The following is a 25,681-nucleotide window of genomic DNA, read 5'->3' as shown; positions in this document are numbered from 1 at the left end:
CCCTGCCATCACTGAGGAAACTGTCGTACTTCCCAACTCTGGGGTGCTCCCTGAACCAATATTCCATGGAAGTGAGGCCACTCTGGTGAAAAAGGGATTCATGGAACCACTTTAATTCAGAATCATTTCAAAGCACGGTCTTATGCTCTCCAGATCTCTCAGAGCTTGGTTGTGACATTCGCTCTCTCCACTTCTGCTTTAGGCATCTCTCTCCATTGGCCTCTGATGGCGCTGGCCAGAGGTCCAGAGCCCGGTGCCTCCCCTGGACATTTTGGCAATGCTTCCTTACCCCAAATTCTCCTTTCTCTCATTTCAGCCATCCCCATCCTCCCCTAGTGTTCTGTAGTCAACAGTCCCCTTTGTCACATTCTCTGTGTTTCACTTTGAAGATTTCACTCCATCTGTTTATTTACTCAACCCAGCAGGAAAACTGGAAATAGAAAAATCTGGTCTAGTGTTTAGGATTATGTCTATTGATATTGCTAGTGTCTGAAAGACAACAACAACAAAAAATAAAGATCAGCCTTCATTTTCCCAAAACTCTTCCATGTGTATGCCCAGATTCATATGTATTATTTGAGAAATGTGATATACTTCTTTCTGACTCATTTACATTTGCTGTTAGTCATCAAAAGGAGCCAGAAAAACTTTTGGAACCTCTCCCTATGAACCAGGAAGTTCCATTTCCCCTCCAGTCACAACCTCAAAAGGCTCAAGTTGCAATTTAAACTCAGCAGGATGCTGGGTTATTGGCAAGATGCCTTCTCTTTGTCATCAGCCTTGTGACAGAGACCAGCAAGACACCTCATGATCCCTGTAATGAGCATAGTCCTGGAAGAGCCAAAGGCCATCAAAATAGACACAGGTATTAAATCTACCAAACATTTAAAGAAGAATTATCACCAATTTTTATTACCGTGATACCAATGCCAGGTAAGGGCACTACAAGAAAACTAAAGGCCAATTTCCCTGATGAACATAAATGCAAAAATTCTCAACAAAATTCTAGCAAACCAAATTCAACAGCACATTAAAAGAATCACACACCATGATCAAGTGGGATTTATCTCTGAGATGTAAGGATGGTTCAACATATACAAATCAATTAGCGTCACATGCCACATTAATAGAATGAAGGATAAAAATTACATGATCCTCTCAATAGATGCAGAAAAAGCATTTGACAAAATTCAACATACATTCATAATAAAAACTCTCAGCAAATTGGATATAAGGAACATACCTCACAATAAGGGCCACATATGACAAACCCACAGCCAACATCATACTCAATGGCAAGAGGTTAAACACTTTTCCTCTAAGATCAGGCAAATGACAAGAGTGCCCATTCTCACCATTTCTATTCAACATAGTACTGGAAGTCCTGGCCCAAGCAATCAGGCAATAAAAAGAAATAAAAGGTATCCAAATTGGAAAGGAAGAAGTAAAATTCTCCTTGTTTTCAGATGATGCAATCTTATATATAGAAAATCCTGAAGACTCCACCAAAATCTGTTAGAACTAATCAATGAATTAAGTTCCACATACAAAATTGACATACAGAAATCAGTTTTTTAAAAATACACTAACAACAAAACATCTGAAAAAGAAGAAAACTATCCCATTTACAATAGCACCAAAAACAACAAAATACTTAGGAATAGGTTTAACCTAGGAAGAGAAAGATCTGTATGCTGAAAATTACAAGACATTGATAAGAGAAATTGAAGACACAGATAAATGGAAGATATCCTGTGTTCATGGATCAGAAGAATTAATATTGTTAAAATGTCCACAGCACCCAAAGCTATTTGTGGATTTCATATACTCCTATTAAAACTCCTATGGCATTTTTCACAGAAATAGAACAAACAATTCAAAAACTTGTATGGAAGCACAAAAGAGTCCCGATAGCCAAGCAACCCTGAGAAAGAAGAACAAAGCTGGAGGCATCACACGTCCTGATTTCAAGCTATATTACAAAGCTATAGTAATCAAATCAGTATGGGACTGGCATAAAAACAGATGCCTAGACAAATGGAACTGAATCAAGAGCCCAGAAGTAAACCCACACATATGTGGTCAGCTAATTTATGACAAGGGAGCCAAGAATATACAACGGGGAAAAGACAGTCTTTTCCATAAATGGTGTTGGGAAAACTGGATAACCACATGCAAAAGAATGAAACTGGACCTCTATCTTACAACACTCACAAAAATTAACCTGAAATGAATTAAAGACTTAAACACATGACCTGAAACCATAAAACTCTTAGAAGAAAAAATAGACAGTAAGTTCCTTGACATCAGTCTTGGTGATGATTTTTTTGGATATGATACCAAAAGCATAAGCAACAAAAGTAAAAATAAACAAGTGGGACTACGCCAAACTAAAAAGCTTCTGTACAGCAAAGGAAACCATCAACAAAACTAAAAAGCAACTTATAGAATGGGAGAAAATATTTGCTAATTATATATAAGGGGTTAATATCCAAAATATATAAAGAGCACATACAACAGCAAAAAAACCAAACAATCTAATTTAAAAATGGACAAAGTATATGAATAGACATTTTTCCAAAGAGGACATACAGATGGCAAACAGATACATGAAAAGGTGTTCAACATCACTATTCATCAGGGAAGTGCAAATCAAAACCACAATGAACTATCACTTCATACCTACTAAGATGATTATCATCAACAAAGTAAGAGTTAGCAAGTATTGGCGAGAAAGGAACCCTGACCCACTGTTGGTGGAATTGTAAATTGGTTCAGCCACTATAGAAAACAGTATGGAGCTTCTGAAAAAAATTAAAAATAGAACTACCATATGATCCAGCAAACCCACTTCTGGATATATATCCAAAGGAAATGAAAACAGGATATCAAAGAGGTATCTGCACCTTCATGTTCATTGCAGCATTATTCACAGTAGCCAAGATACGGAAACAACTTAAGTGTCTGTCAACAGAAAAATAGATAAAGAAGATGTGGTATATACATATAATGGAATATTATTCAGCCATGATAAAGAAAGAGATTTGGTCATTTGTGACAACATGGATGAAACTTGAGGGCATTGTGCTAAGTGAAATAAGTCAGTCAGAGAAAGACAAATACTGTATGATATCACTTATATGTGGAATCTGAAAAAGTCTAACTCATAGAAACAGAGTACAGTAGTGGATACCAGGGGCAGTGGGGTCGGGGAAAAGGGGAGACATTGGTCAAATGGTACAAACTTCCAGTTATAAGATGAATAAGTTCTGGAAATCTAATGTGCATCATTGGTGATTATAGTTAATACTGTATTATATACTTGAAAGTTGCTAAGAGAGTTGCATTATGTAACTGTAGCAAATCAACACCTTGTCCACCTTAAAGTTACACAATGTTGAATGTCACTTATGTCTTCATAAAGCTAGGAAAAATAGACACAGGGATCCAGTAGAGGAAAATCCATGTTTGTATTTCCCATTCTCAATGGCATTAATAGGTCCTTCACGAAATACTGAGGTCCAGAGTTCTTTTCTGCTTACTCAGTCTGAGGGTACAGGAATGAGTCTGTGGTCACATCCCTCCTCTAACATAAGCCACTCCTCATTTTACCAACACCCCCACTGTCTGCAATGCCCCTTCTTTGGATTGACCTCTGAGTCTGGGGATTCTGGTCACTAAATTTAAAGCTCAAATGAAAATATGTAGCATAACCAAAGCTGGGCAGTAGGGAGAAATCCGATATGATAGTATTGGAGTTCCCCACCCTCCCAAAATTGGCCACATATTTTTATTTTTTTAATTTTTATTGAAATATCATTGATTTACACTGTTGTATTAGCTTCCACTGTATAGCAAAGTGATTCAGTTATATATATTCTTTTTCATATTCTTTTCTATTATAGGTTATTACAAGATATTGAGTATTGTTCCCTGTGCTATACAGTAGGTCCTTGTTGGTCATCTATTTTATATATAGTAGTGTGTATATTTTAATCCCAAACTCCTAAATTATCCCTTCCCCCCCTTTCCCCTTTGGTAACCATAAGTTTGTTTTCTATGTCTGTGAGTCTATTTCTGCTTTGTAAGTAAGTTCATTGGCATCATATTTTAGATTCCACCTATAAGTGATATCATATGATATTTGTCTTTGTCTGACTTACTTCACTTAGTATGATAATCTCTAGGTCCATCCATGTTGCTGCAAAATGGCATTATTTCATTTTTTTAATGGCTGAGTAATATTCCATTGTGTATACATACCACATCTTTATTCATTCATCTCATATTTTTATTTTCTATATTTTGTGTTGATGTTTCACATTATTACAGAAAAAAATTAGAACTTTGGACTCTTATTTTGTAATCGATATAGCTGATTGAACGTACTACCATGTTTCACGCTCTCTCTCATGTCTCATAGTCACACTCCCGTGTCCCCCGCAATGTTCCCCCCAGTTGTGAGATGTGGGGTGATGTAGCAGGGGCACACGACTCCCTCTATCACCCAGTGTTTCAGCCATGATAGGTAGAAGTGTTCTTACCAACAAAACAGGCCCCGTCCCTTGGCATTTCATGGTGGCTTCATCTGGTTTCCAATGGATTAAAGGTGTTTGTTTTTGTTTTTAATAAAAGGGAAAGGAATAAATGACTAACAGCCAGTAGCCACACTAAATTGCTACCAGCTGTTCTGCAGCTAGGCTCAAGAGGTAAGCATTCCTTCTACAATCAGGCAGCTTTTTTATATTAGATTGGCTGCCTGTTTTAGAAGAGAGACAACATTTTATTGGCTTTTCCAGATAATGGAAAAGATACTACAAATATTGATGGCTGTTGGAAGCTTTTGAAATTTTTAAAAATCTAGTTTTGAGATAAAAGCACTTGTTTATAATCGGAGGCTCTTGGACCCCTTCCCTGCTCCCCACTCTCCCCGCCCCCGCAAAAATGAAAATGTGACTGGAGAAATTTCTGTACGAAACACATGGAAGCCTAGTGAATCATCCTTTGATTCTCTTAATATTCTTGAAAAGACTGAGCACCCTTAAACGACCTTGATTTTTTTTTTTCCTCACTTGTGCTTGAAATCGAAGCCTAGCTAAGCTGAGTATCTCTTCCCAAGTTCTACGGCTGGATTCTTTGGCTCTGGTTGACCTCCACGGTATTGAATCCTCTCTTTTACATCTTAAATTGAGGGCTCTTTCATATACATAACCTTGGACTTTTCACCTTTCAACAGGTTTCCCTGCTCAGCTGCTGTTAGATTCTGCCTTTACCCATTCCAAATTATATACCTTTTTCTCTGTAAGAATTTCCTCCTGTTTCTTCCATCTGTTCTCTCCAGAAAATGTGGGGCCCCTTGTTAAAAAATTATTAAGTGTTTCAAGATGATAACCGCAGAACATTCAATTAAGCATGGGGCCCTTCTGAGTGTGGGACGCTGTGTGACCACGTGAAGCCAGTGGGTCTGTAAGAATCGCAGCTCCGCCACCCTCTTCCTGTTCAACCTCCACTTCTTGCTTTCTTGATGCAAAGTCCTTGGGTGGCCAACAGAGGGAAATTCTGACCTATGATACTGCCTGGGCGAACAAGGCCACGGTTGACTCAGCTTGAAAGGAAGAATTCAGTTCCTGGAGACATTTAATATTTTCTTACTCTCCTTCTCCAAATCTGCCTGTTAATGCAGGATCTGGCCTCCTAGCAGAAGCAGGGAACTTTTCAGAAACTTAGAGATTAGAAGAATGAAAATTATCTGTTACAAACCTTGAGATGAAAATGTACTAACTTTTGTTTCTTTTCCCCTTTAATTTGATTTCCTGTGGAAACTTCCTTTCCTGTTACTAGAATGGAGGTGAGATATTATTGTTATACCAATGTTTTGTTTCGCTTTGTTTGACATGCCATTTATTGAGTATCTATTATTCGTTGAGTACTGTAATCTTTCAGAAAACTTTCTAATTTCTAATCCTTTTAATACTCTCACAAAATGATGATGAAGATGAAGATAGGCAACATCTGTTGAATACTTACTATGTATCAGGCACTGTGCTAAGAGCTTTACATGCATTTTAAAAATTTATCCTCAGGACATGAAATAGATGCTAGTATTATCCCTATTGTACAGAAAAGAAACAAAGAGACATACTTTGAACTGGAGAGTACACATGACTTACACAGTTAGTATATGATAGGCTTGGAAAAGAGACACAGAACTGACTCCCAAACCCTCCCTCATAGCTTTATCCTGCAGATAAGAAAGTAACACCATGTAATATAACACTGTGAAACTTACAGCATTTTATCTGCATAAAATTGCCTTTCATAAAAACTCTATGATGTGTAAAATTTCATCTAATTTTACAAATGATGAAACTGAGATTTAGAATGGTTCATTACTACTAATAACAGCAGTTAAGTTTTGCAGGACATTTTTGAGTACCACTGTTCTCATATTAATGTTTCAGCAAGTTTATGGGGCAAAAGCTATCATCCCTCTTTCTTTATATGAGGAACCTGAGGCACAAGAGTTGTCCAGACCACATAGCTAACTACAAAGCCTCAATCTGAGCTCAGACAGACAGACTCAAGAACACAGATTCATACCTATGTTGCTAATCCAGGTAGCACAGCAACTGAGCAGGACCTGCAACTCAAGCCATTGATTCTAATTCCATGGAATGAAATAATTCATTGCATAAGAAAATTTAGTTTGTTCTCAATCTTTTTCCCAATTCATATAGCTTTGATGCATTTGTTTACCTAATAAATAGGTATTGAGAAAGAGTCCTGACCTGAAGGATTCTACAGAGAAGCTGAATATCTACTGAAGGGATATACAACATAAACACGGGAAAAGGTAAATTAAAATGCAGGCCAACCACAGAAGAGATGCCATCTTTCATTCATACACCTCTTTCATTCAGCACACCTGTCTTCCCTGTGCATTTTTAGAACATTCACTCTATTCCTGGCACTATACTGGAAAGTGATAAAACAAAACAAATTGTACATATTCCCTGCACCCAAGGAATTTACATTTTACTAGGGGACCGACACACACACACACACACACACACACACACACACACACACACACACGTTACAAGGTAACATAATAATGGAATCATGCACAAATTCTAAGGGCTCAAGAATAGAAATAAATCATTCACATGCAACTAAATGCAAATGAAAATAATTTAAACTGATTATGGTCAAATAAATGCTAACTAATGAAAATTCCATACCATCTTTCACTTGTGATAACACAAGCACTCTTGGTTTTCCGCAAAGGGCTAGATAGCAAGTATATGGCTTTCTGGGCCGTACGGTCTCTGTTGCAACTGCTCAGCTCTGCTATTGCAGCACAAAAGGAGCCACAGACAGTTTGTAAATGGATGAACTTGGCTCTGTTCCAATAAAATTGTACTTCTGGCCACTGAAATTTGAATTTCATATCATTTTCACTTCTCCTTTTGGGTTTTTTCAACCATCTAAAAATGTAAACACCATTCTTAGCTCACAGGTGGTATAAACATAGGCAGTAGGCCGAATTTGACTTGCGGGTTCTATTTGCCCATCCCCGTCATAGAGAATGAATCATATACAAAGACACTAGGCATGAAAGGATAAAAAGAATTCCAGTTTGCTTTGGAAGTTTAGAGTGGCGTAGGGCCCTGGCCATCACATTTGTTGGGAAAGTACAATGGGAACCAGGCAGTTGCTGTATAAGGAAGAAGATGTGTCGCTATCAGGGGAGAGGTCCCGTTCTCACGTGTGCCAGCCCTAGGGAGGGCAGGAAAAGAAGGTGTGGAGTTTCCACTGGGGTAGTGGGGTTGTCCCAACCAACCATGGCTGGTCATCTGGATGTGCCCTTGGACAACGTGTTCAAAGGGAAGAGTGTTGCCCTCATAGAAACTGGAAGATCACATTTTAAAACAGTGGACCCTTGAACAATTCAGGGGTTGGGGCACCAACCAGCACGCCCTATAATTTAGAGTTGGCTCTCTGTCTATGTGCTTCCTCCATATCCACGTTCTGCATCCTTGGATTCAACCAACTACGGATGGGATGGTGTAGGACTGTAGTATTTATTGAAAAAAAAAACTGGGCATAAGTGGACCCGTACAATTCAAACCCACGTTGTTCAAGGGTCAACTGTATTCTACTGAATGGGATTCATACATGTTAAAGCAAAGAGAAAATAAAAGCAAAAGGTGTAGTGAGAATCCTTTAAATATTCCATCTGACCAAGGAGAGCTGCCTGCTATAAAATAAGTTAGAAGGGGGACGTGGGATCAGATATCAGTTGTTGCCTCCAAAAAGAGAAACTGTTCAGAAAGAGAGGTCAGCCAGGTTCAGTCTGTCAGGAGACAAGAGAGGGACTGGCTCCATGTGCAATATTAACTAGAATTTTTGGAGGTAGTCCAGCAGATCATTCCAAAACAACCAGCATTCTGTGAACAGATCCCTGTGACCTCTGCCCCACTGTTCAAACGAGGAACAGGACCAGCTGCCTCTGCTGTTGCTCCATCCACAGTCCCAAGATCTGCATGTGGAGAAATACGACTTCAGCTGGACAGAAAGGGCACTCATCACTTGCAAAAGACAGAAGACACCAATGGAAATTTTTTGCATTCATCTTGTTCCTTGGGTTTTGCTGTGACCTCCTTAAATTTTTTAAGTGATAGGGTTAGAAGGATGAGGGAAAAAATGGCCCCATTGGCCTCCATATCTTGCCTCTGAAATTTGATCACTGCATAAAATTTGAGGTTTATAAGTCAGCAAAACAGGGGAGGAAATTGTTCCAACTCTGACTGAAACTGTGACTGGGCAGTCTCTTTATATATGTATTATGTATGTGTGTGTAGGGAAATTAAAATACAGGCCACCCGCAGAAGACATGCCATCTTTCATTCGCACACTGTTCAGCACATGTGTCCTCCCTATGTATTTTAAAACACTCACTCTATTCCTGTATATATATATTTGGTACTATATATCCCTTACCTTGTGGGGCTAATCCAAGCAAAGATATACTACCAAAGCTAAGTCTTTAATGCTCCCAGAACATCACAGAGACAGAGAAAATTAATAAGAACCATATACTTTGTATCTGTATGGTTTTTCTCAGCATGCAAAGGGTTTTCACAGGCTAGTTATCTTCAAGCTGGTAGGAAGACAAATCAAAATTAAAACCAAGATCTTCTCATTTCTATTCAAAACCTATTCTGCTTTTTCTTTTCTTTTGCATTATATAGCTAATGTTCAAAAATCAGTGAGGACTCCGTACTATTAATTCACATTGAGGTTGTTCTAAAGATTTTCCCAGGGCTTTTTAAAAGAGAAGCAGCAGAAACTCAGAAAACAAGAATTTTTTTTTTTAAGAATTGGTTCTTAATTATTAATAATCCTTATCTCTGAGGCTATTTTCATTTTTTCTTTTGTGTAATTTTTCTTAGTTTCCAATGTTTTCTTTTAAATGTTTTTTGCTTATGTAATTAAAGAAAAAAACATGAGTTTTTTAAATTAAAAATATTCATGGAGGGCTTCCCTGGTGGCGCAGTGGTTAAGAATCCGCCTGCCAATGCAGGGGACACAGGTTCGAGCCCTGGTCCGGGAAGATCCCACATGCCGCGGAGCAACTAAGCCCGTGTGCCACAACTACTGAGCCTGCGCTCTAGAGCCTGCGTGCCATAACTACTGAAGCCTGTGCGCCTGGAGCCCGTGCTCCACAACAAGAGAAGCCACTGCCATGAGAAGCCCGCGCACCATGACGAAGAGTAGCCCCGCTCGCTGCAACCAGAGAAGGCCAGTGCGCAGCAACGAAGACCCAATGCAGCCAAAAATAAATAAATAAATTTATATAAAATATATATATATATATTCATGGAAAAATAAAGAAGTGTCATTCAATAGTTAGCACGTGACCGTGCAACATGGATGAATCATTCTCAGCTCAGAGACACTAGGAGAAATATTCAACTTTTACATGATATAGTTTTTTATAAATTTATGTATTTATTATTTATATTTGGCTGTGTTGGGTCTTCGTTGCTGCGTGGGCTTTCTCTAGTTGCGGCGAGCGGGGTCTACTCTTCGTTGCGGTACGCGGGCTTCTCATTGCCGCGGCTTCTCTCGTTGCAGAGCATGGGCTCTAGGCACACGGGCTTCAGTAGTTGTGGCTCACGGGTTCTAGAGCACAGGCTCAGTAATTGTGGTGCACGGGCTTAGTTGCTCCGCGGCATGTGGGATCTTCCCGGACCAGGGCTTGAACCCGTGTCCCCTGCACTGGCAGGTGGATTCTTAACCACTGCGCCACCAGGGAAGTCCCCATAGTTTTTTTCTAAGTGAAAAGAGTCACACCTGCTCTTATCCATCCTCTCTTTTTATGGAAGGATTATCAATATGTGTGACCATTTTGTGAGCCAGTCTGGGGTATTTCTAATTGTTAGGTATTATTATTCAGTTTCTTAAAGCATAGTATCCTTGCTTCTCTAGAACTTTCTTAGTGTCAGCATACCCTGAGTTCCCTCAGAAGTTGAGTCATGAGCTATTTCTCTGGATGTTTTCTCAACCCTATAGGGCCCAAGTTTTCATGGGAGTTTTGCTTTTTCTTATTCAAGGCGTTCATTTAAAAAATCCCCAATGAATTACAGGTAATGCAATAAAATTCATGTTGACTAATTAGTAGAATGCTAGTATGAATTAGAGAATGATTCTATGTTACAAAACATCATTTTAAAATATAGTATTTCACGGAAGTTCATTGTTTTACCTGAATGAGTTGTATCTCATTTAATAGATTTGCTTCAAAGACCAGTCAATGATGTTTCTAATCACCTTTTCAAATTCAAATGGGCTCTGTTAGCAACTTAAACAATCCCCACAAATTCCAATTTGTTTAATTTTCTTTCCTTGAAATCCTTTATATAAAGATAATAAAATGCTAAATTCCAACAGATGTACAAATCTAAATGAGAGTGCAACCTGAATTTGCTGTCATTGTTAATGAGATATCTGATGGAAGGCATAAGGATATATTGAGACCATTACAGTGCCTGCACATAATAAGTGCTCAATAAACATCTGTCAGGTGAGTATAGGAGTTATTATAATTCCCAGCATTGCATTAAGGAAGCAGTGGATACGTGGAGGGAGTACCAGCTGCGTTTTCCATTTTTCTTATTGTCCTCTTCAGTTGTTATAGCAGATTAGCTTTTAATCTTATTGCTGTGCTAACACTTATATTACCCATGAACACACAATAACCTGGGTTCAGGATAATTACTTACATCACTTTACAGATTAGAACACTGTCAGAGACCAGATGACTCTCCCCAAGACATGTGGTAAGAAAATAGCAAAAGTGAAGATGCTACTTAGCTCCTCTGAGAGCCATAGCCAATGCTTTCTCCTTCCTGTGTGGCTTTCTTCTTATTCTTTAATGGAATGCTGGGAAGTGAGAGGATCTGATTTTTGGAAGATGTGCCACAAAATTCAAATCATTAATTATCATAACGTTTAAATAAACTATGTTCATCAAGCTGCAAGCTCTTTGGATCAGAGCAATTACTACGTTCAGTCACTTATTAATCATGATGATGAATATATTTTTTAGATGTATTTACTTGCTATGTACGCTTATATGTAACAAATGTGGAGTTAAATTTTATTTATGATGGAAACAATAAAAATTCTCCCATCCATTCTGGCCTTGAGCGTTTCCAAAGCTTTCCACATCCGTTATCACATTTGATCCTCTTCATAGCCCTCTGGAGTAGCTAGAGGTAATATAATTGCTGCTGGAAATGAAGACAATATTCAGATGGAACGTTTCAACCAATTTGCTGGTGCAGTCTTCTATTTCTGTGATGCAGATGTGGAAATGGAAAACAAACAAAAAGGCAGATGGAATGCTAAGAAATAGCATGTGATCAGGAATGTTTTTCACTGCTTCTTTCAGTAAACCACAGAAAGATGACAAAGGCTACTGCGCCGAGTACAGAGGGGAGGTGTGTAATGCTGTCCTGGCAAAAGATGCTCTTGTTTTCTTCAACAACTCCTACGCAGACCCTGAGGAGGCCCAAGAACTACTGGTCCACACTGCCTGGATTGAACTGAAAGCCGTGAGCCCATTCTGCCGGCCGGCTGCTGAAGCTTTACTGTGTAACCACATCTTCCAAGAATGTAACCCTGGGGTGGCACCTACTCCTACACCCATTTGCAGGTAAAATTTACAAAATAAATAAATGGGGAAATTCTGTTTGTCTGTCTGCCAACAGGAAAAGTTTTCAAAAGAGGAAGTTGTTAGGTGTAAGAGTAAAGGCAAAAGCTGGCTTTTGTCCAAAATATAAGGTAATTAATTGGACAAAATTCCTACCATGTGAATCACTGGTGATACCCTATTATACAAGGGCTCTAAGTTAGAAAATGTCATAAAAGGTATAATATTCTATTACATTTGTTATTGTTCACATTATTATCATATTCATAAACATCCCTGCTTTCTAGGAAGTGAAAAACAAAATCCCAAACTAATATGGACCTCATTAGTAAGCCAAGATAGAGAAAATAAAGACTACATATCCAGTATTTCAGCATTATTAGCCAATAAATATGAGATCTTGGTGAGCATGTCAGAACATTAAAATACATTCCACCCAATATTCTAATTTACGTACTGACACTCTTGTGTCATGGCGGGTGGAAGGAGTAGAAACAGTTATAAAACAGATATTTCTTGAAAACCCCCTACTCTTTAAACACTGAAATTTATAAACCCACTTTCAATAGAATTATCTTTGCCTTTATTTACTTCTTGTGTAGAAAAGGCAGGAATCAATGTAGCTTTTGAGCTAAATGGAACAAAGTTCAAATACTGTTTTGTACTGCTTTCTAGATGCACTGACATATGACCTCAGCTAAACTTCAGTTTCCTCGTCTGCAATAGAGCTGAGAGGATTAAAGGATAAATTGTACCCAGGGTATATATTAGAAACTGGATGGATACTGTTTGCTTTTCAAGAAAACACATGAAGACTACCAACACAGCACATTTCCAACTGTTTTGATAAAACCAGGAACTATTTAAATATTGAAATAGTTTTAAGGCATTCTATTTAGTATAAAAGGACTACAGAGGTCATTAAAATAGAGTGCTCCATTCTTCAACTTACTGCAAATTTTGAGGGTTTGGAGACATTTTAAGACTAATATAGGGACTTCCCTGGCGGTCCAGTGGTTAAGACTTCACCTTCCAATGCAGGGGGTGCGGGTTCGATCCCTGGTCAGAGAGCTAAGATCCCACATGCCTTGCAGCCCAAAAACCAAAACATAAAACACAAGCAACATTGTAACAAATCCAATAAAAACTTAAAAAATGGTCCACATCAAAAAAAATCTTAAAAAAAATTACTTAAGACATAATTTGTTGTTTCTTCACTTAAGATTATATTTTCATCAGACATGACATCTAAGTATCTTTTGAGGAACAATGAGAATTAAAATTGAATTGTATCTTCATATGCTAGCACAAAATAAATTTATTGAGTAATTTCCCAACATTTATGCCCTAGACCAGTTTAAATGCATAGGCCACAGATGTTCTTTCTCAAGATTGAAAATAATTTAACTTTTTTGTTTTTTTAGAAAAAAATCCCATTCACTGAGATTTCAAATTTATTAGAATAGCATAGTTAATTAACTCTTAAATCTGTGAGCCATTTGTAGTGTACTTAAATTTTTTTCTTAATTCCAGCTGTTATTTAAACAAGTATTTTTTAAAATTTATTTATTTCTTTATTTTTGGCTGCATTGGGTCTTCGTTGCTGTGCGCAGGCTTTCTCTAGTTGTGGCAAGAGGGGGCTACTCTTTGTTGTGGTGCGTGGGCTTCTCATTGCGGTGGCTTCTCTTGTTGTGGAGCATGGGCTCTAGGCATGCAGGCTTCAGTAGTTGTGGCATGCAGGCTCAGTAGTTGTGGCGGGCTTAGTTGCTCCGCAGCATGTGGGATCTTGCTCGACCAGGGCTCGAACCTGTGTCCCCTGCATTTGCAGACAGATTCTTCACCACTGTGCCACCAGGGAAGTCCCTGAGTATGTTTTTTAATCTGAAAATTGTTTCTATTTCTTTAATCCTTGTAAACAATTTATTCACATTGGGGTTGAAAAATATAGTCTAGAAATTTTCACATTTTTATACTTCATTAAGGTTTTCTTTTCTCTTATATAATCAATAATTGTTTAAAAAATTAGACATTTAGAAAGACTTGGGAGTAGATTTCTTTTCATTATTTTCTTTCCTATAAGTAATATAAAAAGAATGGATAATATGATTTCATCATCAGACTTATGTCCTTTTTATTTTAAGAATTTTTCTTATAGTATATCTCTGAGTATTTTTCTATTTTTTTATGTGCTCTAGTTTCTTGTTGGGAAACACTGTTATTTGTACTTTGAATTTCTTGCTTGCTTCTCCCTCTTAGTTATCTCCTTACTCGCTATTTTCATCTTTCTTTCTGCATTCAGTTAGAACTTCTAAAGTTTTCCCCTATTATTTGTTCAATATCTTGCTGTGCCGTTTCTTTCTCAATGAAGATTTCACTTGTTTCAGTGAAACAGTTGTTTTCACTTCTTTGTGGTCTTTATTTTCTTCAGTCACTACCATGTTTAACTTAACCTAGTTTTCACTCTATTTTCCATTTCATCTTGATTTTTTTTCCCCGTGAAAAACGCTTCTGTAGAGGCCATGCTTCAGTGCATGCAATGAAAACAAAACAATTTTTAAAATTCTCTAACGTGTCTTTTCCATGTATAATAAAAAATAATTTTCCCAGGTATTTGCTTTCTCCACATAATGTGGGCTAAAAAGTTCTTTCATATGTCCCATATTGCTTTTGCACAGTTTAACTATAACATCTGAATGCAGAAAGATTTGCTTATATGACCCAAGGATGGGACCAGGCATAAGAAGAAGCAAGCCAAACAATGTTTCTCCAGTTCTTCAGAGTCTCAGAAGCCTGAAAGCCCCATTGTTCCCTCTTCCTTTGCAGACATATTAAGAATCTACATCCCATCATTGTACTCATGACTCCCATTATATCCCATCACATTAGTATGCACAGCCCTTTCATTCTGCACATGCTCAGTTGGTCCATATTGGCAAGTGGTTGCCTGGGAAGGCAGGAGTGTAGGCATGAGTAGTAAAAAATATATATACATGTATATATAACTACACATACACACGAATGTACACACTCACACAAAATTTCCTCCTCTTTTATACTTCATATATTGAATGAATGACATTACTATTATTATCCTTAATTTCTTTAATTATCTTTAATTTCCTCTTATTATGAATCCCAAATATCTTAATTTGGAACTAACTTGATTTTTCCTATGTAGTCTATCCTATTTCCTATAAGGTAAGCTTGAACAATTATTAATCCACAAAATTCTAATTAGTCCAACTAGTCTACCTAATCTTTCTTCAGCCTTTTCACTCAGTACAACACAGAGATGAACATTGCAGCTTCATACTCACACAGACCTTACTCTAGCTTTCTCAGATGAAAGCACACACAGCAATGAGATAGGACTCAGCTTCTCCAAGGGTAGGGCTGGGTAAGGACTCCCAAGCCCTCCTATAACCTTTCAGGAAGGTGATACTATTCTGTTTTAGGGAACAAAGCACACAGAGACACGGACTGTGTTCCTCAGGCCCTGCCCATTAGCCCTGAGATTACAGAAAAACCTCCCAGGCTGGAAACTGCTTGACAATGATCTTTTAAAGCTCTGCGTACCTTGTTTCTGTACCTTTGTAGTTACTTTAATATGAAGTTAAGAGAAAACATATCTGGGATTCCTAATCCATTACCTTTGGAACTTGAACGTTCTTTTCCCCAGTAGCATTAGTGATGTTTTTAAAACAAAACAAGACAGCATTTCATCTCCTGGGAATATACTATATATTTCATAGCTTCTCACATTATTTACAATAAAAGGATCTTTACAAAAACACTTTTGCAAGAACAAACAGTGTACTGTGATGATGTTTTGAAAATATGGGATTTAGGCTCCACCACCAATTTGGCTTCAACGTGCTATGATTCATCAAATTTTGTTCTCCCTAAATTATTTTAGAGAATACTGCCTGGCAGTAAAGGAGCTCTTCTGTGCAAAAGAATGGCTAGCGGTGGAAGAAAAGACCCACAGGGGACTCTACAGATCTGGGATACATCTGCTCTCCATGCCGGACTGCAACAAACTCCCCAGCATGCACTGGGACCCCATGGCCTGTACCAGACTGCCATATTTAGGTAACAGAGTTCTCTCGAGACTTTGGAGGTTCAGAGAAATTTACTATTTTGAGGAAACTAAGGTGTGAATTTAAATCTCCTAATATTTCTAGGCATTTCCAATATTTTTTGAGTTCTGCCTTCCTTCCATACCCAATAACAGAATCCTATTGCTATCCTAATTGCACCGGTTAACATAAGGATTTATTCCATTTGTTCTAAAAGAAATTAAAGAGCACTTTTCGCTGCTGCTTGAGATCTTACCTTACTTCATAAGCAGATCTTATGAGAGCTCATAACATTTTATTGAATGTGCAGAGAAATGGCTAAGAAACAGTTCATATTTTGTCAGAGGAGTGGAATAAAAGCATAAAAGTCCTCTTTCTTACCCAAGGAAGCAGATTTTTCAGCATGCAAAAATAAGCCATATGTTTGCAAATGCTGATCTCACAAAACAAAGCTGAATGGCTGCATGTTGCTTTAATGAACTTCATCTGTAAGGAACTATGTGGTGAGCCCTAACAGCTGTTTTAATTTCAAAGATGCAATCCTTTCGCATTTGAATGCGAAGAATGTTTTCCCATTGTATATTAAAAAGCTGAAAGAGAACTTGCATTTCTTAGCACTCTCTCACAGAACACAGGAGCTATCTGGATGTTCACTTAAAACAAATTTTTATCCTTTCCCCTTCAGATTATAAAAAAGAAAACCTAACAAGTAAGTAATTTTGTTTGTGCCCTTGAAACGTTATGTGTATGTAACTGGATTCATGCATGCGTATTTACACCCATATTTCATGATGTCCAGAACGGGATGTACGGTCCCTCTCAAAGTCTTTTCTCTATACTCACCCAGGGTAGAATATGAAGGAAGATCATCAGAGATCCCAGTTTATAGCTTCTAATTAGGCCATGGAGAGCACCATATTTAGTGAATTATGCAAATCCCATCTCCTACCTCAAGGTTACTAAGTTGCTTTATCCCTTCCATGGCTATAAAGTAAGCCAATTTAAAATATCACCTTTTGATTTTGCATTCATGATTTTTGTATCATCCAATAGTATAAAGTTTACAGGGTCAAATCAAATGGTTTTAAAAGGGTGATCTCAAAATCTCTAGGAAAGAATTCAAGAAGGTTGCTTGAAAAGGGGCGTCCTAGAAACCAACGTGTATCAGATGGTACGTTAAGCCTATCAGAATGCAGAAATCTTCAGGATGAAATTAGAAATTTTTTTCATGTCGACTAACTTCCTCTGATTTTCATGTTCAAGGCTCAAATCATATTCATTTCTTGGGCTAGATATTCCAGGCCTAATTGTTTCTGCACTTGGCTAAGTGCCAGGACTTGATTTTTACCAGCTCACTTAAAGGACTAAGACTTAGAATATTGAAAGAAAGAATGCTACTGGTCACAACTGAATCACTCAGAGCTAGGAAACAAGAACAGCTTTGGAAAACCCTAAAAACCTATTATTCTGGAAGCCTGTCAAATTGTCATTCCCAACTTGAAAGAATGAAAAAGAAATGTTTCAATTCTTTGTCACAGAAGCAACCAAAGTTAACTTTGATTGGACTCTTAATTGATGACTGTGATGTTTGTTATCCTTTGATTGTTTACTCATTCATCCATTCACGCATTCATTGAGGGTTTACTGTATGAAAGGTGCTGACCTTCAATCCTAGATTAGACAGAAATAAGACACACAAAAGCATCCAGATTTCTGCCTTCTACACTGATTATAAGAAATTGCGAGCAGCATAGATTAGCTAGATCATTTTATGAAATCTTTGCTATATGTAAGAAAATGAACTCCAGATGTCATAAACTGATCATTTCATCTGACCATACGGTGAGGAATGTCTAAAAATATGTTCCCTGAGTTAAATACAATTATCAAAGAAATTGGCTTTAGCTCTTCAGGTAGGTCGTTCGTTGAACAGAGAAGTCAACCTTATTAGGTAGACTGTCTCATATTCTGTGGGAGTGTGTAAAGCCCTCAAATATTTCTTGGAGAGTCTCTTGAATTCTGAGTAGACTCTAAAGGATATTACCAGTTCACTTTGAAGGGTGATGGAAGATTTCTTTTAATCATTAGTTTATCTTTTGGGTATTTCCTTCTTGCTTCCCTTCTCCCTGTCTTTTAATGATTGTTCCTACTTTCATATTAGAATTGAGTTTAGCTCTCCAATTTAAGCCCCCCTCCCCACTCATCTTGGATTGATTTTTTTAAATCTTCGAATGACTCAGTCCACAGAAAGTCAGAGCAGCTTTCAAACCATCACAGCGGAGCCTGGGAAGTCTGTTACATCCACCACTGCTGTGATGCTTGATGAGAAATGCTGTCATTGGTCCTGCACAAATGTTTTACTGCTGTGCTAATATTCTTCTAGTTCCAGGTGCCTGCTTGAGTCACAGGGGTAACCAAACTTGGTCTCCACAGGCTTCAAAACCACTTGCTTAGCCACTGGTGCTCAGGGCATAATCACTGCTTCCATGCCTAGACTAAGAAGTCATACGTAGGCACCCCTTATAATCTCTGCTTTTACGTGTCCTATTTCAAATGGCTTCAGGTATCCCTGCAATGAAAGTTTTCCTTTGACTCTGTGATGTGTTATAATAATATAGTTCCTTCTATGAAATCTTTGACTATATTGCAGTCAATTTCTAATATTTCATTTAGCATCTTTTAAATCTATGCTCTATAATCTGCATTTTTGTGCTAACACTGTCAGGTTGTGATATTAGTATTATAATAGCTTGCTAAAACAATCTGAAAGATTTTTCTCTTACTGGAATATATTATAAAACTGTGAAAATTGTATCTCTTCCGATACTGAAAGAATATAACCATAATTCTATAATGACTTAAACTTCCTGGTTATGGCTAGTTTCAGACTTTCTGATTCTTCAAATTTGGTAATTAATGTGCTCCTACCATTTTCCTTAAGATTTAAAAAATGTAACTCCATAGTTATATATCATTTCCTTTTTATTGACCTTTGAGTCTATTGTTAAAATGACTCTATCATTCCTAATTTTGTATGTTTGTGCCTTTCTTTTCATTTTAAAATTAAAATGTCACTGATTAGACTACCTTGTAAATATTTATCAGAAAAACTATTGACCTATTTTTAAATTCTATCATTTGTGTTATGTGTATTCTAACGTATTAATTTCTGCTTGTACATGGCTGTTACTATATCACCTGTTTTCCTTTGTTTTCTGTAGATTTTGTTTCTTTTCCAAAGTCTTGAATTAAATATCTAGTTCATTCACTTCATTCATTTTATCTAATGGAAGAAGATAATGCTATGAGTTTATCACTGAACACATCTTTGGCCAAATCTCATCAACACTGCTAGGAAGTTACTTTGTCATCTGTAACTATGGCTACTTTCTACTCTTTGATTGAAAGGTTATTAAAATGTTTCTTTTTTGAATGTCTTATTGGATTTTATTTAATCTATTATTAATTGCATTTTGATCAAAGAATAGATCTGCATAATTTCTTCTTTTGAAATTTACTGAGATTCATCTTTGTGACCTGACAAAAAAGACCGTGTCTGTCAGTATCCCACAAATATTTGAAAATAAGGTTTATTCTGTCTTTTTAGGGTACAAAGTTCATTCTTCACTATTAAGACATTCTTGTTGATTATATTATTAAAATATTCTGTATCCATGTTTTTGTCTTTACTCAGTCAACTAAAAGGATTTAAAATGTAATTCATAATGTTGTTTTAATAGATATACAATGGACGTTGCACCCTACAAACAGAGGGACATTAGTATGACATCTTTTGGTTTCCAGCGGTAATACAGATTTTAACTTATTTGTATATTGCATTGACCTTTTTAATAGGAATTTGACAGGAGTTCAATTAGATGAACTAACTTCCTCATTTCTGTCCTACTATTTCCATTTTCCATGTTCTTCCATTTAATTCTGTTTGTAAATCAACAAACCTCAGCTTTAGATAATCCTGACTTCAATTTCATAAAAATATTTTATTTAGTAACTTAACAATGTCCATGATTGTTGTCAGGTCATAAAAACTATGATGAGTGTGAAGACACTAGCCCAGGATTTGCATCTGTCTTGGAAAAAGTATTTCCTTTCTCTGAGTCTCATCTTTAAAGTTCTATGATTCTGTAAGCTGGATTTACTTACAACTAGACTTCACTGGATTCTTACAATTGCGCTTTATAGATATATAACCAGGGAGAACCTGATACATTAGAACATAATCTTAAATTTAGTTTCCTGATTGCCTGAATACGAACGTTGCTGCTTAAAAGTTTAAGAATGAGTGAAAATCTGTTGTTGACTTACAGCATTCCCACCAATGACGTCCTCAAAGCCGAGTGTGGACATTCCAAACGTGCCTCCCTCTTCCCTGTCTTCCTCCTCTGTCTCACCTACATACTCCATGACTGTAATAATCTCCATCATGTCCAGCTTTGCCATATTCGTGCTTCTTACCGTAACCACTCTTTATTGCTGCCGAAGACGAAAACAATGGAAAAATAAGAAAAGGTGAGATTCTAGTTTAAGTGAACCACGTGTAGTAACATTTTTAAAACCTTTACGTATTTGGTATTGAAGCTGGAGACGGGAGGAGGGGTATATATAACACTGCCACTTCCTTTATGACAGCCATTGCCTTGCTTTAACGGTAAGCAGCCCCACCATGATCTTTCAAAATGTCAGTGACTTGTTGCATAGGATCACATGTCCTAAGGTTAGTTTTTCACAGCAGATGGAATCTAAACCACGGTTTGGAAGAATATGGCCGTTCCTGCTCGCTGTCAGCCCCCTCAGCCCCACTGCCACTATCAGATTGGATAGTGACACAATTCCTGAAAAAAAGAATGTAACTTTAGGCTCCAAACCAAATTCTTCGTGGCTCTAAAATGGAAGGATCTTTGGTGAACTTAGCATAATTTGTTTCCTCCTAAACACCATGTCTCTTTAGAACCTAAGTCTGAGTACAAAGCTCTCACCTGGTCCTCAGCTCATTATTGATCTTACCTGTCTTACCTGCAGAGAATCAGCGGCTGTAACCCTCACTACTCTTCCTTCTGAGCTCCTGCTAGACAGACTTCATCCCAACCCCATGTACCAGAGGATGCCACTTCTTTTGAATCCCAAATTGCTCAGCCTGGAGTATCCCAGGAATAACATTGAATATGTGAGAGATATTGGAGAGGGAGCATTTGGAAGGGTCTTTCAAGCAAGGTAAAGTTGCCCACGTTAAAAAAAAAAAACAAAAAACTACCAACTGAAATACGTTGTGTCTGAAAAATTACCAGATATTAACTTGATTCTATGTAATGTGTATAATAGTTATTATCAAATTAGTTCATTCTTCACATCATTCACCTTATTTTTATTGAGTACTGTACTTTGAATCTTGATACTTTTCCCCCTCTGCTGGAAAATAGGGTTGTGTATATGGAGGGAATCTTTATAAAGTGTTCCGATGATAAGCAATTAGCAAAGTTTAATCATATTTTCTTTTCGGAAGAGAATTTCATTGTACATTTTAAATAATCATTTCTCACATTGCTTTTAGTAAATCCTTCTAAAATCTCTTCCATTTTCCATTGCTACAGTCTCCACTTCACTTAATGTTTACTTTGAAATAGTGTTTCAGTTTAAGAACTCAAAGCCTGACATGTATGGATATTAAATAGATGTTCACAGAATGGCAAGACAGAAAAAGGAAAAAAAAAATTACGCAAAAATGTCAGCCAACAATGAGCTCAAAAAAACGAGTATGTATTAGGGCCAATGCTAGCCCAGTTAATGTCTTTGTGTGAGTTGGAATAAAATATCCTCTCTGCATGGATGTACCTCCACAGACACACAGCTGGGCCACAGAGTGTGGACTTGGTTTTAATCACCAACCGTTACTTTGGCCTGTTGCTCTTGGGCAGGATACAACCTTACTTCTACTCATAGTGGCCCTGGTATGGAGGTTACATGATTAATGAAAATCTCACACAAATACTTATTGGGAACCAAAAAATATGCAAGGCACCCTTTTAGGCTCTTTGGGGATATAAAGATGAATAAGTCATGGTCCCTGCCTTCCAGGAATTTCTATTCTGGCCAGAGATTAAGGGGTTAGGATGGTAATGATAATCCCATTGGATTTGGGCACTTTTGGTTTTCTGTTATTAATAAATAATGCATTTTTCAAACAATCTTTGTTGAAAATAACCCCAGTGATTTTTATTCATTGGAGCCAAGGAACTTTAAGCGTGACCTGCCATTGGCATCTTACTTTGGTTCTGTGGCTCTGGGAAAGGCTGCATGAGTGTGGGGATGTGTATACATGGGTAGTTATCATGTGACTCTGTGTAATCTTCCTGATCTTTGATTTCTTGCTAAATAAATGTATCTCTCAGGGCTCCAGGCTTACTTCCCTATGAACCTTTCACAATGGTGGCAGTGAAGATGCTCAAAGAAGAAGCCTCAGCAGATATGCAAGCAGACTTTCAGAGGGAGGCAGCCCTCATGGCAGAATTTGATAATCCTAACATTGTGAAACTCTTAGGTATGAAAATATAAGTGAAGAAATGTATTGCATCAGAAAACAGAGGCTTGCCAAGTTTTTTCTCCTTCATACTTCACTTACGTTTTTTCTTTCATTCCTTGATCAGAGAGATGTCTCTGTTCCTCCCCATAGAATATATTCTGTACTAGGGAGTAGACTATTTCATTAAATCACCTAAATTCAAAAAATTGAAGTTTTAAAAAACTTCTCAGAGAAATATTTTATCATTTCATTAATTCTTTTACCAATTTTGTATTTAAATTTTTAATTTAATTTATATAGTACATATAAATATACAGATTGCTAAAGTCCCTGGAATTAAAAACTAACACCAAAATAAACAAGCCAAGACAATAGTATTCTCATTTCTCTTCCTTTTTGAACAGACTTCTAACTTTTGCCTGAAAAAAAAATAGTTAATGATCTATTTTTATGCTGATATGAAATTGTGACCATCTGATCTAATATTTCAAGTTGTCCATTTCCCTCTCAAATACAGCAAGATTTTAAAATTAACAAATGTCTTCCTGGCGCTAAATCTAAGACTCTTTATGTTAGCATTTTGTTTCTTTCTGGAACGAACATTGTAAATTTACCTACATGTTTTACTGCAGTAACCTGAATACTTCATCTAAGATCCTGGATTGTTTCTGTGCTCCTTTCCAAATTTCATACAACAGCTTCCTTATCATCCTTCTTCAGAAAGGAAGCAGAAAGACAGAGCAATTGCATTACATACTCAAAGCAAACATCCACTCATAAATTCATTCACCCAATATTTATGGAGTACTTGCTCGCCAGACACACGGTAGGTGTGTGGAATTTAAAGAAGACTTAAGATATAATCTCTAGTTTAAAGGGCTAAAATGTTGGGAAGAAACCTCAGCTAAATGGGTGATTATAACAGGCAGGTAGATAGGATGCAGGATTAAGGATAAAGAATGACGGAAGGAAAATCTGATCCTGCAAAGGTCAGGAGCTGAAGCACCCCATGAGGAGTGATAGATCAGTTGAATCTTAAAAGATAAATAGGAGATGTTTACACAAAGAAAGGGGGTCAGAGTTCGACTATGATGCCCTCAACAGAAAACCAAGCCACCACATTTTCTGATCTGGTCATTTGCTTTCGTACAATTTTTTCCCACGTGTCACTTTAGAAACGCAACCTCTAACAGGAGGCCTTGTTTTGGTTCTAGGCGTGTGTGCGGTGGGGAAGCCCATGTGCCTGCTCTTTGAATACATGGCCTACGGGGACCTCAATGAGTTCCTCCGCAGCATGTCCCCTCACCCCGGACGCAGCCTCAGTCCCAGCGACCTGACCCGCGGGGCGCAGGCCTCCAGCCCCGGCCCGCCTCCCCTTTCCTGTGCCGAGCAGCTGTGCATCGCCAGGCAGGTGGCCGCCGGCATGGCTTACCTCTCCGAACGCAAGTTTGTCCACCGGGATTTGGCCACCAGGAACTGCCTTGTGGGTGAGAATATGGTGGTGAAAATCGCCGACTTTGGCCTCTCTAGAAACATCTACTCGGCTGACTACTACAAAGCCAATGAAAATGACGCCATCCCCATCCGTTGGATGCCCCCGGAGTCCATCTTCTACAACCGCTATACCACGGAGTCTGATGTGTGGGCCTACGGGGTGCTCCTGTGGGAGATCTTCTCCTACGGCCTGCAGCCCTACTACGGGATGGCCCACGAGGAGGTCATCTGCTACGTGCGGGACGGCAACATCCTCTCCTGCCCAGAGAACTGCCCCCTGGAACTGTACAATCTGATGCGTCTGTGTTGGAGCGAGCTGCCTGCAGACAGGCCCAGTTTCACCAGCATCCACCGAATCCTGGAACGCATGTGCGAGCGGGCAGAGGGGAGTGTGGGTGTCTGAGGTCGAAGATGGGCAGGTAGAACTCTCCAGTCTCCTCTCGGACTCTAGGAGCCTGCGGAGTCCAACACCAGAGGCCCAAGGAGACCCAGATAGGAAATAATAGTAGCAGGCATGGGTACCATGCTGTTTGTTTCTCAGAAAAAAAAAAAAAAAAGGGCAGAACTCCTGGGGTGGGTGGAAAGTGGGTGATGGGAAAGGCAGGGGAGGAAAAATGTCAGATAATTGGAGATAACTACTCTTCCTCATGGGGAAAGTTTGTATTATAGACTGTACAGGAAAGCATGTCATCCTGTTCAGTTCCTGAATTAGCTGGCAGCAGAGTAAGACTCTGCTGTATTAAATTTTGATACAAAACGCAGCTGAGAACTCCATTTTTAATGGAGTTCATTCTCGTCCATTAGGAAAGTAGCGTATCTTCCTGTAAGAAGTTTAGCTCAAGCACAGAAAACTACAAAGAAGGGAAAACCATTTATCGTCTCCTCCCCCAAAGACGGGTGCTGGTTTTTTATTCAATATTTCTTGAGTTTAACGCACACTTTTATATTTGTTCGTATTCTACAGAGTTGTGGCTTACTTTATTGATAGAAGGTTTCCAAGGAATAAAATGATAAATCAGCAAGGCTATATTCTTATTGTGATAAGAAATAAGTTCCCTTTTTCTGTCTTTGTGTTTCTTCTTTAGAAGTTTCTCCTTTGTGTGCACTTGTCATGAATTTACTCTGCTTATTTTATTCCTACATTTTCTTTTCTGAAAAAATCTTTTGTGGCTAATTAATATACCTTTTTCTTTTGAAAGTTTTTTTGGTACTTTTTCTTTGCTCTTATCTTTATTTCTTCCTTTTTTCAGAACTCGGTTCTCTTTTGGTTATTTAGCTACTTTTTCTTTTTATTTCATCCATACAATGAACACCCTGGCAGAAATAATAACTTTCTGAATAACATTGTGG

At 37.9% G+C, this 25,681-nt stretch overlaps 1 protein-coding gene across 5 annotated transcripts in view; it reads left to right on the top strand.

Annotated features, from left to right (window-relative positions):
* Window positions 1-24,734, top strand: part of MUSK (muscle associated receptor tyrosine kinase) — a 91,786-nt gene extending 67,052 nt beyond the window's left edge. For 2 of the 5 annotated variants that reach the window (XM_030858392.2, XM_030858390.2), the window contains 7 exons: window positions 5,842-5,848; window positions 11,960-12,223; window positions 16,137-16,312; window positions 20,628-20,829; window positions 21,340-21,531; window positions 22,707-22,855; window positions 24,052-24,734. In XM_030858392.2, coding sequence (XP_030714252.1) covers window positions 5,842-5,848; window positions 11,960-12,223; window positions 16,137-16,312; window positions 20,628-20,829; window positions 21,340-21,531; window positions 22,707-22,855; window positions 24,052-24,734 — 1,673 coding nt within the window. Of the gene's footprint in view, window positions 1-5,841; window positions 5,849-11,959; window positions 12,224-16,136; window positions 16,313-16,984; window positions 17,009-20,627; window positions 20,830-21,339; window positions 21,532-22,706; window positions 22,856-24,051 lie in introns of all 5 variants that reach the window. The other 3 variants (XM_030858394.2, XM_030858393.2, XM_030858391.2) reach the window with 2 other exon arrangements.
* The last annotated feature ends 947 nt before the right edge of the window (window positions 24,735-25,681 follow it).

This window comes from Globicephala melas, chromosome 6, assembly GCF_963455315.2.
Source record: "Globicephala melas chromosome 6, mGloMel1.2, whole genome shotgun sequence".
NCBI lineage: Eukaryota > Metazoa > Chordata > Mammalia > Artiodactyla > Delphinidae > Globicephala > Globicephala melas.
This window is presented reverse-complemented; position numbering and strand designations above follow the sequence as displayed.